Source organism: Gopherus evgoodei, chromosome 2, assembly GCF_007399415.2.
Source record: "Gopherus evgoodei ecotype Sinaloan lineage chromosome 2, rGopEvg1_v1.p, whole genome shotgun sequence".
NCBI lineage: Eukaryota > Metazoa > Chordata > Testudines > Testudinidae > Gopherus > Gopherus evgoodei.
The window spans coordinates 76,753,547-76,769,172 of NC_044323.1; the positions used below are offsets into that span (position 1 = coordinate 76,753,547).

A 15,626-nucleotide genomic window follows, 5' to 3' on the forward strand; every position below is an offset into this window, starting at 1 on the left:
TTCACCTGTCTATCCAAAAAAACTTTAAATAACTTGCATTCATCAAGAGGTAAGACAGAAGCTGATTCTAGTATCATCTAGGTCAGGAGAGCTAGAGATGGAGGAAGGCGCTTCATTACTGAAAATAAGTTCTCAATGATTCACCCATTTCTAATCCAAAGGATCCTCTTGAAGAGCAGCCATCCCTACCCTTCTGAGTTGATCTGGGGCACTTTGATGACAATACATCTTGATTCCTATATGTATACTTCTCTGAAGGAATGCAAAGAGATGGAGCATTAGGCCCAGGTTCACATGGGCCATAAGAATAAGATGGTTGTGTATAGGAATCTCATAGGTTCTAAAGCAGGGTTGGGCAAACGATGGCCGGCCAGTGGGCTCCACTCCGCACGCTGCCCCTGCAGCTCCCATTGGCCGGGAACTGAGGCCAATGGAGCTACAGGGGTGGCGCCTGAGGATGGAGTGGCGCGAAGCAGAGCCGCCTGGCCGTGCCTCTGTGTAGAAGCCGGAGACGGGACATGCTGCTGCTTCTGGAAGTCGCTTGGAGGTAAGCAGATTCCTATACCTCTGAGCCACTCTCCTGTGCTCCAACCCCCTGCCCCAGCCCTGATCACCCTCTCACCCTCTGAACCCCTCAGCCCTAGCCTGGAGCACCCTCCGACAACCTAACCGCCTCATCTCCAGCCCCACCTCAGAGCCTGCACCCCCAGCCATAGCTCTCACCCCCTCCACCCCGTGTCTCAACCCCCTGCCCTGATCCCCATCCTGCACTCCAAACCCCTCGGTCCCAGCCCGAAGCACCCTCTTACATCCCAAATCCCTCATCCCCACCTCCACCCCAGAGCTCTCATCTGTGCCCTGCACTCCACCCCACCTGCCCCAGCCTGGAGCCCCCTTCCACACCCTGAACTCATTTAGGCCCATCCATAGCCGTCACCCCCTTCCGCATCCCAATCGCAATTTAATGAGCATTCATGGCTTGCCATACAATTTCTATACCTAAATGTGGCAAGTTTTCCCACACCTGTTCTAAAGTGTCTGCACTCTCATACCTAAATGTTTCTCTGGCAAATAAAGTACAACTCAGTATCTGGAAGCATGGAGTTGACTTGTGTTAAGACTAAAAATCCTGGACCCTGAAGCAAGGGTTAACAGTCTACAAATGCCAAATAATATATAATAATAATACACACACACACACACACTGCACCTACGGCTGCTTATTTACAAGGCGTGCACTTTCAGGTATTCAAATACTCAAACTTCTTTTGAGGTATTCATTAAGCATTTGCTTTTAATATGGCTAATATGAATGAATGTCAATTATATAATGCGACAGCAACAAGAAATGCTAAGAATCATATTTATAATTATATTATGTGATCACTGATATGCTGTGACTATTTTTCACATAAAACATATATAAGCAGATATATATATTTTCTGTAAGATTGATATTATGAATACCTTAAATTGTGAGTTTCTGAATATCTGAAAGTACAGTCTTTAAATGAGTCTATATGAAGACTTCAAGCTGAAATAAGCAAATGCTTTTAAATTCTGATGTTGTAGTCAGTTACTAGACAATAGTCAATATTTTAAATAACTATGAAATAAAATAACTTGAATTTTAAACTACGTATCACTGATAATTTCTTAAGTAACTCAGGCAGGTTGTTCTATGCTTTCATGAGGAATACCATAAGATTCATGCTTATCTTTAGATGATTACTGTACCATGACACACACAAAAGAGAAAAGTAATAGGAAATATACCTTTAACGTTCCTCAGTACTTCTGGGCTCTGCTGAGCTAAACGACCTAGACTGTGTAGCTGGCTACAACGATGGGCAATACCCCAGCTTCTTTGCCACCTAAAGAAAAATATACTTGAGAATATCTCACTCAGTCTTATAAAAGGATTTTTTAAAAAATGTAAGACAGTGCCCAAAGTGTGCTAAGAGCTTTACAATAAAGCAGTAATTCATAGCAACAAAAATCACAGTCACTGAAGAATAATAAATGGCAAATAATCCAACTGGGAATGTGTATAAAGTGGTCTGAGTCATACACTAATCAAATCTCATATATAAACCAATAATTAAGTAATTAAAATGGAAAATGTAGAATTTCTTTTGCAGTGGGTGCCATAGTGAAGATGGTGCAGGGGAAAAAACTGAAAAAGGCTAAAAACTATATTTGGATATGCAAAAAGCAGTTATCTGTTTCTCGGGATACTTTCTTTGTATTTTTTTCTATAAGCAGAAGGGAGTTCAGTACAAAAGTTTTATTCATAATTTTACTGATTTCTTAGAAGAGGACAAGAGGTTAGGATTGTGAAGTTTATTGCAGTCTCAGCCCTGTTCCTAAAAAGACTTACACATGTACTTTATGCAGTGAGTATATAGGCACCAATTCCATGCATGCTCCAGGCCTAGACCACCCCTGGAAAAAAGTTAGTGGGTGCTTAACACCCTGTGATAGTCAGTGCCTGCCTCCCCCTACAGCTCCACCCAGCGCCTCTCATCCACTGGCAGCTCTGCCAATCAGCACCTCTTGTCCCCTGCAATCAGCTGTTTTGTGGCATGCAGGAGGTGCTGGAGTGGAGACAGAAGGAGCAGGGACAAGTCACACTCAGAGGAGGGGGCGGAACTGAGTGCGACGAGGCAGGTTGGGAATTTGGGGGAAGGGGTAGGGTGGAAGCAGGGCCAGAGTGGAGGCCTGCGCCTGTGAGTATGTCCATTGATTTCAGCTGGGTTACTCACACAGCATAAAGTTAAGTAGGCACACTTACTAGTAACTAACCCTTAATTACTCAGTTACACAGGTGCTCGCAGGGCTGGTGCAAGGAACTTACGCACCCTAGGTCAAACTTCCACCTTGCGCACCCACCCCAGCTAAACCCCCCCCCCACGGCAGCTAACTCAGCCCCCCACCTGGGGAGCCCCCGCTGCAACAGCTACCCCCCCCACCACAACAGCTAACCCCTCTCCCCCCTCCATTTCCCCCCCATGGCAGCTAACCCTGCCTGGGGAGACTTCCCTCCTTCCCCCCCCGGCAGCTAACCCTGCCTGGGAAGACCTCCTGCGGAAACTAAGCCTGCCTGAGTAGCCCGCCGAACCCTGCCTGGGAAGACTTCCCTCCTCCCCCCCCCCCAGCAGCTAACCCTGCCTGGGGAGACTTCCCCCCTTCCCTCCCCGGCAGCTAACCCTGCCTGGGGAGACCTCCTGCGGAAACTAAGCCTACCTGAGTAGCCCGCCCCAGCTCACCTCGGCTCCGCCTCCTCCACTGAGCACGTCAGCACTGCTCTAATTCTCCTCCCCGCCCAGGCTTGCAGCGCTGATTGGAGGAGACTTAGAGCTGGGCTGTGTGCTCAGCGGAGGAGGCAGAGCGGAGGTGAGTTGGGGCAGGGAGCGGTTCCCCTGTGCGCCCCCCCCTCGTTATTGCGAGCAACCCTCTCCGCGCGCCCCCTCACCCAGCTCACCTCCACCTCCTCGCCTGAGGGGGCTTTTAGGCGCCCTCAACCACTAGGCGCCCTAGGCGGTCGCCTAGTTTGCCTAAATGGTTGCACTGGCCCTGGGTGCTCGACAGCCAAGCAGGGGGAAAGATTCCATTCCTTCTTGAATCCTGGAGAGTTCAGCCCAGTATTTAGCTCATATATTGGACGGGTTGATTTGGCTTGCTATTAGGGGAACTACTGTACTGGAATTGAAAGTTTTATGTGCATGTACTATAAGTAAGGAAGAAAAACATCTCTAACAAATTTCCTGCACCATATCTTGCAGAAAGCAGAGTCTTAGTTTTTTTTTTGAGTGTCCAGCCAGAGTAAGTTATCCATTCATAAGAACATAACAGCGGCCATACTGGGTCAGACCAAAGGTCCATCTAGCCCAATATCCTGTCTTCCAACTGTGGCCAATGCCAGGTGCCCCAGAGGGAAAGAACAGAACAGGTAATCATCAAGTGATACATCCCGTTGCCCATTCCCAGCTTCTGACAAACAGAGGCTAGGGATACCATCCCTGATTATCCCGGCTAATAGCCATTGATGGACCTATCCTCCATTAATTTATCTAGTTCTTTTTTGAAACCTATTATAGTCTTGGCCTTCACAACATCTCTGGCAAGGAGTTCCATAGGTTGTCTGTGCATTGTGTGAAAAAAATACTTCCTTCTGTCTGTTTAAAACCCGATGCCTATTAATTTCATTTGGTGACCTCTAGTTCTTATGTTATGATGAGTAAATAACACTTCCTTATTCACTTTCTCCACACCAGTCATGATTTTATAGACTTCATATACAGATTTCATATTCCCTGTTAGTTGTCTCTTTTCCAAGCTGAAAAGTCCCAGTCTTATTAATCTCTCCTCATATGGCAGCCATTCCATACCCCTTATCATTTTTGTTGCCCTTTTCACACCTGTATTCATATAAATGTTTATGATATACAATATTTAATTAAGAGACATTAGGATAAAATTTGCTGCTATCAAAATGTGCCTATAATTAAACCCATAAAAATACATTAACTTTAATTCACCTTCTGTTCAGGTATTACAGCATGTGTATATTTAAAAAAAAAAATCATTCACAATTTTGAGATCCCCTCAACACTGACACAGAACAGGCAAGTTAAGATAATGTTTCAGACAGTTATTAAACTCTGAGGTTTCTTAGTCACTATACCTTTAACATTACGTTAACACAGTTTACAGTTATGGGCCAGATCTTCAGCTTTCCCAGGTCCCTTTTCAGCGTACTTACAACTGCCTCAAATCATAAAACTGACTGTTACCACAGAATAGGATGTGAATCCTCAGTTAGCATAAAGCCAGCATAGCAATTCAGCATCGGGGCATAGAGGGATGGTACCATGCAAGAGCCCTAATGGGACAACTACAGCAGGCATAACTCAGATCAGCCTAAGAGCTACTCCAAGTTACACTTTGAGGCTGCTTTGACCCTCAGTAGCTCCAGGATTGGGGACACAAAAAAGGTTGCTTAGAGGCTGCACCCTCTGCTCAAACGTCTCAAGCATAAGCTTGGAATGGCTGAGGATCTAGCCCATTAATTACTTTTAAAGCCTCCAACCATATTAGTATTGACCTGGAAGAGGTGGAAGTAGCAGTTTCCCATTAAGATACAATTACTTGTCAGTCAGAAAAAATTCTGAACAGGAAGCATTTTCTTGTAATTTTTTTTCATTAAAATGTTAATTTTCCACAAAATGTAACAATACAGTATTACAGTATTTTGATAACAGACTATGAAAGAAAAATTAAAAACCACAAACAAGCAAATTTCATTCAATGTTCAGAAAGATTCTATCAACTTGTTTTGACTTGGTTTTACTATGCAGTGAGGACTCCATAGAAGAGCTACTCTTAGAAACTAACCTTGGATTGAGTGATCATGAGCTGATTATCCTTCCATTTGATTTAAACTTAATCAAAATCAGCTCGTTAACTATGACCTTTTATTTCAAAAGTGCAGACTTTGGGAAAATAAGGGAATTAGTTAAAGAAGTCAACTGAAAAGTTCAAGGACTTAAATGCAGAGGAGGCTTGGAATTTCTTCAAAATCAACTTCTAACAGGACATTCTGAGTTATTAATTGACTCAGCAACCTGTCACTCAAATTCTCACTAGCATACATTAATTGGGACCTGACTGAAAGATAAGTAGTTGGCAGAGCATGCCAATTAATTGAGTAAAGATACAGCTCAGAGGCTAACTGGATGGAAGAAACCCCTGCAGCTGGGACTATATAAGCAGACAGGAAGGAAGTGCTATGGACGAGAGTCGGGAGCCTGAAGGAAGGCAGGAGTAGACAGGACTGGCTGCTGTTAATACTCCGCTGTTTCCCCAGAAGCAAGTGAGGAAGCTGGCTACTGACTGTAAACAGTATGTAAATAACTCTCCAGGCTGTGGCCTTTTGAAGGAATATAAAGCACAGTGCTGTTTAAGATGACTTGGAGTTGTGGTGGTCAGTCACTGAGGCTGGAAATGACTCTCAGGAGACTGCCCTATGACACAACTACACAAAAGTTATCTGAAATTTGCATCCTAAGCAAAGAAAAAAAGCTTGTAGGGAAAAGCTCCACACCAGCTTGAAGAACAGCAACCTCAAAAAGATTATTAGGAGTAAGCTGAGAGTTTATAAGGAATGGTAAAAAGGGTTGATCAATAAAGAAAGCTACATCTGGACGTTAGAAAAATCTAAATTGTTAGAATTGTTAAAAATTAAGATGAATTAACTCTTGCAAACGGAATTAAAATAATCTTTTTAGTTTATATAAAAATAGAATAAGGAAGGGTGGAATTGGGCTGCTATGCAGTAAGGATGGGAAGGAAATTAAAGATAATCTAGATATGGCTCAAACTAAATGAATTCATTGTGGGCTTTCAGTAAGGATGATAAAATGGAATATGTGCATGAAGGCACTATAGTTGATGAAAGAGTGTGTGTAGAAATGGAAATGACTGCATCTGAAGTGGAAGAAAAAGAAATCTTAACATGCTCAGTTCAGGGGCCCGGATAATTTAGATTCCAAAATATGAAAGAACTGGCACATGAGATTGGTAGTCCAGTAGCACGGCTTTTTAATAAAGTCTGGGCTAATCCCATATGACTGGAGAATAGCTAATGTCAGACCTATATTTAAGAAAGGTAAAAAAAAAGTGATCCAGGCAGTCAGAATAGCAGGTGTGTAACTAGTATGTAAGGCTTTAGATCAAATTGTGAAGGAAAGAGCAAGCTTGTGGGAGAAAAAATGCTAAAGGGATGTAATGCAACATGGATTTACTAAAAGCAGATCAAATCGGACTAACCTGATCTTCTTTCAAAAAATAAATTATTTTAGGCAAGAGAAATGGAATAGATCTTATATACCAGGACTTCAATAAAGCATTTGATATAGTACCACATGAGAAATTCTTAGTTAAATTAGGAAAGATGGGGATCAGTACATGATCTGTAAGATGGATAAGGAACTGGCTAAAAGGGAAGAAGGCCATGGGTTATGCTGAAAGGTAAACTATTGGACTGGAGGGAGGTTACTAGTGGAGTTCCTCAAGGATTGGTCTTGGAAATAATCTTTTTCAATATTCTTGTTAAGGACTGTGGCACAAAAAGTGTGCGTGCTAATGAAATCTGCTGATGATACTAAGTTTGGAGGCATTGTCAATACAGAGGAAGATTGGAACATTACACAGGAAGATCTGGATGACCTTGAAGACTGGAGTGACAGAAATGGGATGAAATTCAGTAATAAAAAGTGAGTCGGGAACTTAGGGTCTAATAAGGAGAATTTTTGGTTGGAGGCAGTGATAAAAATTTAGCAGTTTGGGTGGTGTGGCTTGTGATATATAGAAGGTCAGATCAGATGATCTGGTGGGTACTTCTGGCTTTAAACTCCATGTTACTGCACTAAACAAACCTAAAAGCTATTTAACGCGAAGCTTTCACAACATACCCCGAAGAGATGCATTTTTGTTCTCAAATATTAACTTGTATTTTCTAAGAAATATTTTGGAATAAAGAAATCCAAGTACAGAACCTGCTTTTAAAAGCTATTACAATATTCCCTCCATGGACTCTTGTTTCTGATATTTTGGACAACAATATCTTTACTAAGTCTTCACAGGTTGTCAATAAGTACCGTACGCAGCATTGAAAGAGAAGCTAAGCTGTTTAAGCTAAGTTAATTATATAAGCAAGCTCAAGCTCTGTGATGGAGTAGGGGGTTTCTGTGTGGGGAATGGGACAGCAGGGGAGGACTTTAGGGGATGGACGATACCGGAGCCTGTAACCTGAGCTAAGTAAGGGAGGGGAAAGGTCAACACCTTTGCCCGGGAAGGGGGACAAAGGAAGGGAGTGGCAGGATGGAAGCAGTTTTGAGTTTGGGCTTGGGGCTGTGTGGGCAGAATTCAGGGTATCCTAGCTAGGATCCAAGCACCCTGAAAGCCCAGAAGGGCTCGACGGAGGGGTCCTGACTGTGCCTGCAAGCTCTGCTGTAACCTGTGTTCCTGTTGTCCAATAAACCTTCCGTTTTACTGACTGGCTAAAAGTCACTGTGGGTCCCAGGAAGAGGGGTGCAGGACTGGATTCCCCCACACTCTGTGACAACTGGTGGGAGCAGTGGGATATACTGTACCTCGTGGACAGCGCTTCCTGTAGTAAGTGACTGGGGAGCAGTAAAACGAAGGGACGATTTTAGGGGGGATTAACCCCTGGAGTGTGTGCCCAGTGAGAAGGACTTTGCAGTAACAGGGTCCCCCGGGGGATTGCAGTGAGCAGTCCCAGGGGCGGAGGAGTCTGCAGCTCGACCCTGGGAAAGAGGTGGTGACCTCAAGAAGGGCTGGTGCACTAGGGGTCCCCCTGGAAACCGTGGGGAGCAGTGAGCACCCCGACCTGTGAGTGGCCAGCAGGAAGATGTATGCTAAGCGGCGCAAGTGCGACCTGGTGGAGCTGTGCAAGCAGAGGGGGCTGCGCCCGGGGAGGTGCACCAAGGACCAGCTGATTGCCCAGCTGGAGGAGGGAGATTGCTTGAATGAACTGATCCCTGTCTCTGAGGGAAGCAGCCTGGCAGATGCAGCGCAGGCACCAGTGTCTGTCCCAGCTGGGAGTGGTCAGCTGGCTGCTGAGGGCTCCCTGAGACCCCCCCTTCCTATGCCTAGGGGAAGGGCAGGGAGGAGCCCAGCGAATACCAAGGGCACCGTGACACATCTGGCCAGCAGGGGATCCTCCCGGCGAAGCTCACCCCCCAGCAGGGGATCCTCCCAGTGACGCTCGGCATCCGTGGAGCGGATGCGGCTGGAATATGAAAGGGAGCTGAAACGGGAGGAGCTGGAGTTAAAGAGGCAAGAGCTGGAGGAGAAGGCGAACCAGCGTAAACATGAGCTGGATCTGGCCCAGCTGAGGAGTAGTGAGGCCCCGGCTGCGGTGAGTGAGGGGGGACCCAAGCCTACAAAGAGCTTTGATAAGCACTTGCTGCCCCGGCGTTAGGAGGGGGAGGACATAGATACCTTCCTGACGGCCTCTGAGAATGCCTGCGAGCTGCACAGGGTTGACCCTGCAGACAGGATCGCAATTCTCACCCCCTTACTGGACTCCACAGCTGTGGAGGTGTACAGTCGACTGAAAGGGGCGGAGGCAGGGGACTACAAACTGTTCAAACAGGCCCTGCTCCGCGAGTTTGGGCTGACTCATAGACTCATAGGTCAGAAGGGACCAATCTGATCATCTAGTCTCTGAGATGTACCGGAAAAAGTTCCAGAGCCAGCGTAAAACCTGTGAGGTCACATACCTACAACTGGTCAACTGGGCGCAGGGGTATGCCCGCAAGTGGACAGCTGGGGCCCAAACTAAAGAGGACCTGCTTGACCTATTCATACTAGAGCACCTGTACGAGCAGTGCCCGTCCGACTTGAGGCTGTGGTTGATGGACCAGAAGCCGGATAACCCATAACACGCCGGCCAGCTAGCCGACCAATTTGTGGACAGTCGGGCAGGGGATGGTAGGGAGGAGTCTTGAAGGAGCAGGCCTGCCTCAACGCAGAGAGAGAGTCATCCTGGGACCTCCCAAAGGGGGCCTATGGAGAACCCCCCCAAAAGGGGAACATCCAGCGTCAGGTCCCTCTGACCCACTCAAGGGGACCCACGAGACATGGGCTGCTATTGCTGTGGCCAACGAGGCCACATACAGGCCCAGTGCCCCAAGGTCAGGGACAGACTTAGCAGACCCAACCCGCAGAGGGTAAAAACCCAATCGGAGGAGGGGCTACATTCCCAGGAAAGGGGGGGCTGGCAATATACCACCTGTGAAGGAGGGAGGAGGTCCCCAGGTCAGCTCCTCTGGGGGGCTGGATGCTCCAGGCTCCGGATTTTCGGTTTACTGGGTAGGTGCGGGGCTGCCCCTCTGGAAAGAGTGCATTGTTTCCCTGGAGGTAGATAGGAGGGAGGTCACTGGGTACTGGGACATGGGCGCAGAGGTGACACTGGCCCGGCCCAAGCTGGTGGCCTCAGATCAGATGGCGCCCAACACCTACCTGACCCTGATGGGTGTGGGCGGGACCCCATTCAAGGTGCCCGTGGCGAGAGTACATCTGAAGTGGGAGGCCAAGGAGGGCCCCAAGGACGTGGGGGTACACCCAAATTTGCCCATGGACATGTTAATGGGAGGGGACCTCGAGGACTGGCCTAGTAACACCCAGAGTGCCCTGGCCGTGACTCGTAGTCAGAGTCGGCAAAGGGCACTGCACCCCGACAAACGGGGAAGGTACTCGACCCGAGGTGCAGGACCCTAACCTAGGGGGCGGGGACCGCCCAGGGGCACGGTTCAGAGAGGCTGCGGCCTCAGACCCAGCCAGCAAGAGAGAGCCGATTCCCATCCCTGTCCCAGCTGCTGAGTTCCAGGCCAAGTTGCAGAAAGATCCATCCTTGCGGAAGCCCAGGGACCAGGCTGACCTTAGTGCGGTACAGACCATGAGGAGAGGTTGCAAGGAGAGGTTCCTGTGGGAGAAGGGGTTCCTGTACCGAGAATGGGCTCCCCCAGGGGAAGTAGAGTCATGGGGGATCAGGAGGCAGCTTGTGGTTCCCCAGAAGTTTCGCCACAAGCTGCTGTACCTGGCCCATGACATCCCTCTCGCAGGGCACCAGAGAATCCAGCGCACCAGGCAGAGGCTGCTACAGAACTTTTACTGGCCTGGGGTCTTTACCCAGGTCCGACAGTACTGCCAATCCTGTAACCCCTGCCAGAGAGTGGGGAAGGCCCGGGACAAGGGGAAAGCGGCTTTGAGGCCTTTACCCATCATAGAAGAACCTTTCCAGAAAGTGGCCATGGACATAGTGGGACCCCTCAGCAAGACGACCCGGTCAGGGAAGAAATACATCCTGGTGGTGGTGGATTTTGCCACTCGCTGCCCCGAGGCGGTGGCCTTGTCCTCTATCGAAGCAGACACAGTGGCAGATGCGCTGCTGACAATTTTCAGCCGGGTGGGGTTCCCCAAGGAGGTCTTAACGGATCAGGGGTCCAACTTCATGTCGGCCCTGCTCGGCCCTTATGGCAGAAATGTGGGGTCCAGCACAACTGGGCCTCAGCGTATCACCCCCAGTCCAACGGGCTGGTGGAAAGGTTCAACGGGACGCTGAAGATGATGCTAAAAACATTTATGAACCAGCACCTGCAGGATTGGGACAAGTACTTACCTCACTTGCTGTTCACGTACAGGGAGGTACCCCAGGAATCTACCGGGTTTTCACCTTTCGAACTGTTGTATGGAAGGCGGGTAAGGGGGGCCCCAGACCTGATGAGGGACGAATGGGAGGGGAAGGCCGCTCCCGAGGGAAAGTCAGTGGTGGAGTATGTCCTGACCTTCCGGGAAAGACTGGCAGAGCTCATGGGCCTGGCCAGGGAGAATCTGGCCCGAGCCCAGAGGAAGCAGAAGGTCTGGTATGACCGCACGGCACGAGCCCGTGCCTTCGCCACCGGGGATCAGGTGATGGTTCTCATCCTCGTGAGGAGAAACAAACTCCAGGCCACCTGGGAAGGGCCCTTCAAGATTATCAAGCAACTGAATGAGGTAAACTATGTGGTGGAGCTGTCAAACTGGGCACATCACCGTCGGGTGTACCACGTGAACATGATGAAACCATACTATGACAGGGGGAATGTGGTGTTGGCCGTGTGTGGACATTGGGAGGGGCAGGGAGATGACCCCTTAGTGGATCTATTCCCTGGGACAAAAGCTGGTTCCCCCCTGGAGGCGATTCCCCGCTCTGATCAGCTGACCCTGGCCCAGCACGCTGAGATCAGAGGGGTGCTGCATCTATACCGACAGCTGTTTTCCAACCAGCCTGGACGCACTAATTTGACTGTCCACAGGGTGGAGACCGAGTCACATCCCCCTATAAGGTGCTCCCCTTTTCGGGTCACTGGTAAAACTGCCCATGATCTTGAAAGAGAGGTCAGGGACATGCTGGCCTGGGGGGTGATCCAGCCGTCTTCCAGCCCTTGGGCCTCGCCAGTGGTGCTGGTCCCCAAGAAGGATGGGTCAATCCGGTTCTGTGTGGACTACTGAAAGCTCAATGCCATTACCGTATCTGATGCCTACCCCATGCCCAGGCCTGACGAGCTCCTAGACAAGCTGGGAGGTGCTCGGTACCTCACCACTATGGATCTTACAAAGGGCTACTGGCAAGTGCCGCTGGACGCAGATGTCAGGCTGAAATAGGCCTTTATCATCCCTCTTGGGCTCTACGAGTTTCTAACCCTGCCCTTCGGCCTCAAGGGAGCGCCGGCCACCTTCCAGCGCCTGGTGGATCAGCTACTGAGGGAGATGGAGAGTTTTGCCGTGGCATATATTGACGACATCTGCGTCTTCAGCCAGACCTGGGAGGACCACATATCCCAGGTTAAACAAGTCCTGGACCGACTCCGAAAGGCTGGGTTAACAGTAAAGGCTGAGAAGTGCAAGGTGGGGATGGCTGAAGTATCTTACCTGGGCCATCAGGTGGGGAGCGGCTGCCTGAAGCCGGAATCAGCCAAGGTGGAGGTGCTCAGAGACTGGCCTGCTCCCCAAACAAAAAAGCAGGTCCAGGCCTTTATTGGGATGGCGGGGTACTATCGAAGGTTCGTGCCCCACTTTAGTGCCATAGCCGGCCCCATCACTGAACTGTGCAAAAAGGAGAAGCCAGACAAGGTGATCTGGACTGAGCAGTGCAGGAGGCTTTCCAGGCGCTGAAGGAGGCTCTGGTTAGTGGCCCATTTCTGGCAAACCCAGATTTTGACAAACCCTTTATGGTGTTCACCGACACCTCAGACACGGGACTGGGGGTGGTGTTAATGCAGGAGGATGAAAAGGGGGAGAGACACCCCATCGTGTACCTGAGTAAGAAGCTGCTACCCTGGGAGCAAAACTACGCGGCCATCGAGAAGGAATGCCTGGCCATGGTGTGGGCCCTTAAGAAGCTAGAGCCATATCTCTTTGTGCGACACTTCACCGTATACACTGACCATTCTCCCCTGACCTGGCTGAACCAGATGAAAGGAGCCAATGCCAAGCTCCTGAGGTAGAGCCTGCTCCTGCAGGACTATGACATGGACGTGGTCCATGTGAAGGGAAGTGCCAACCTGATAGCAGACGCATTGTCCCGGAGAGGGGGTCCTGAACTTCCCCAGGTCACTGGGCAGAGTGACCCCACTCAGTTCAGTCTCAAAGGGGGGAGAGATGTGATGGAGTAAGGGCTGTCTGTGTGGGGAATGGGAGAGCAGAGGAGGACTTTAGGGGATGGACGATACCGGAGCCTGTAACCTGAGCTAGGTAAGGGAGGGGAAAGGTTAACACCTTTGCCTAGGAAGGGGGACAAAGCAAGGGAGTGGCAGGAGGGAAGCAGTTTTGAGTTTGGGCTTGGGGCTGTGTGGGCGGAATTCAGGGTATCCTAGCTAGGATCCAAGCACCCTGAAAGCCCAGAAGGACTCGACGGAGGGGTCCTGACTGTGCCTGCAAGCTCTGCTGTAACCTGTGTTCCTGTTGTCCAATAAACCTTCTGTTTTACTGGCTGGCTAAAAGTCACTGTGGGTCCCAGGAAGAGGGGTGCAGGACTGGACTCTCCCACACTCCGTGACAAGCTCCAATTCAGGAAAGCAATTTTATCCAGCAAAATACTTAAACACGTGATTAGGTCCCATTGACTACAATAGAACTGAAGCACATGCTTAAGTGTTTTTCCTGAATTGACAACCATGCTACTAGGTAGTACAATCTCCTGACTTATAAATAAGACTATGTCTAGTTCAGTTATTGTAAATGCAAATTTTTAGTCCCATCCAAGTCTGATGAAAATATAATCGTATTCAGCGGAGTACTGCATTTATGACTACATATAAAATAGACATTTTGCTGGAATACATTTTTTAAAGTTTAAATGCATTACTTTGTTGTTAGTCTATGTGGCCTTACAAAATTGTAAATTATGCTTGTTTTGACCCTTTTAAGTTAGATCTTCTGTACTTCATTACCTGATATCAGAGAGCTGTAGCTGATGAGTGAGTTCATCTTTTAAACGGTTTAGTTCTTCCCTAAGTGGTAAGCTCTTTCTCAGCTTCTTTATTGCACTTTTTTCACTATTATCTAACCAGGAGCTGTAAAAAAGAAAATATATGGCTATTCAAGACCATTTTTCTCAAGCACATTGTACTGCTATTTAAAAATATTAATGTCTACTTTAAGAAATATGTCAAGTTATCAAATCAGGTAACGTTTTAAAATAATGTTTTCTTGAAAAATCTATTTTTAGTGTAACATTTCTATTATAGTATAACAGATAACTGTAGATAAGTCACTGAATCATGTTCCCACAGCTCCAACTCATGAACTTTTTAAAAGCAGCATCTTAAGAGATTTAATGGATAAAACATTTTCAAATGATCTAGTTTATCATCATCATCTTCCCATTACGCCTTTGGCATTTAGGGCAGTGATGAAGCTCCTCCATTCCTGACTGTTTCTGGCAAGTCTTTCAATGGTTCCCTAGCAGTGCCCCAGTCTTCACCATGTTGTTTTTGGGTGGCCTCGTTTTCGCTTGCCTTCAGGTGTCCACCTTAATACTATTCTGGTGATGGAATCAATTTCCATCTGAAGCACATGGCCAATCCACCTCCAGTGCCTCCTGGTAATGGTGGTGCTCATATCTGCTTGGTTGCACTGTGTGAATAAGTCTTGGTTTGAGATTGTAGGGAGGTGACGCATGGGAGAATCATGAAGAGTCAAGTGCCCTCCCAGCAACCGATCTGGGCGGGGAGAGGAAGGGGTGGGGCCAGAGCCTCTTTTAGCCACATTGCCTGGGATGCTACCCGGTGCAGTGCAGTGTCTCAGCTGATGGGGAGAGCACCTGGCTGTGGCAGCAGCAGTCTGCCCCCCACACAGGCTCAGCTTCTGGCATGCTCAGAGTCAGCTCTTACCCCTAGAAGCTGAACCTGGGCATGGAATGGGCTGCTGCTGGTCCCTGCTCTGGCTTAGCTTCTGGGGACAGGAGTGGACTGAGTATGCTGGGTGTGGAGGGGGCTCTGACTTGCTCAGCTGCTATCCTGGAAGCTAAGCCCAGGCAGGAGGCAGCCTGCTACTGCCACAGCCAGACACTCCCCCAGGAAGCAGCTGCACTGCACCAAAGAGTGGCTCTTTCCTGCTCCCTGCCCAGCTCTGGCTGCCAGAAAGAGCTGGTACAGCGGGTGGACAGAAATCCCCCCAATAGGTAATGTTGGGTGGGAAGGGGGTGGGGAGAGCACAGGGGCCCTGGGCTGGGGTGGAGACACGTGGGGAGATCCAGTGTCTCCCCTTTAGCTGGTGTCACTCTCCCCCAATACTGGCGGAGCACCAGTCATCATGAGGATTTTTCTTAGGCAGGTTGTATGGAATAAAGACAGTTTGGGACATGTCATACTTCGTCATTCCCCAACATTCTGCACTATAAAGTAGTATTGAAAATACACAGCTCAGATAAATCTTGAGTTTGGTTTTGGTGTTGTGTTTTGAAGACTTCCAGAGACTGTATTTGAGCTCCTAAAGATGTTCCTGGCTTTACTGATTCTGTTCCGAATCTCCTGGCTTGTTCCACTGTTCTGGCT

The 15,626-nt window shown here is 48.6% G+C and overlaps 1 protein-coding gene across 4 annotated transcripts in view; it reads right to left on the reverse strand.

Annotated features, from left to right (window-relative positions):
* TCAIM (T cell activation inhibitor, mitochondrial) overlaps window positions 1-15,626 on the reverse strand; it is a 63,163-nt gene that overhangs the window by 14,707 nt on the left and 32,830 nt on the right. For all 4 annotated transcript variants that reach the window (XM_030551029.1, XM_030551027.1, XM_030551028.1 and 1 more), the window contains 2 exons: window positions 14,022-14,144; window positions 1,777-1,874 (listed from right to left, as the gene is read on the reverse strand). In XM_030551029.1, the coding sequence (XP_030406889.1) occupies window positions 1,777-1,874; window positions 14,022-14,144 (221 nt within the window). The remainder of the gene's footprint in view (window positions 1-1,776; window positions 1,875-14,021; window positions 14,145-15,626) is intronic.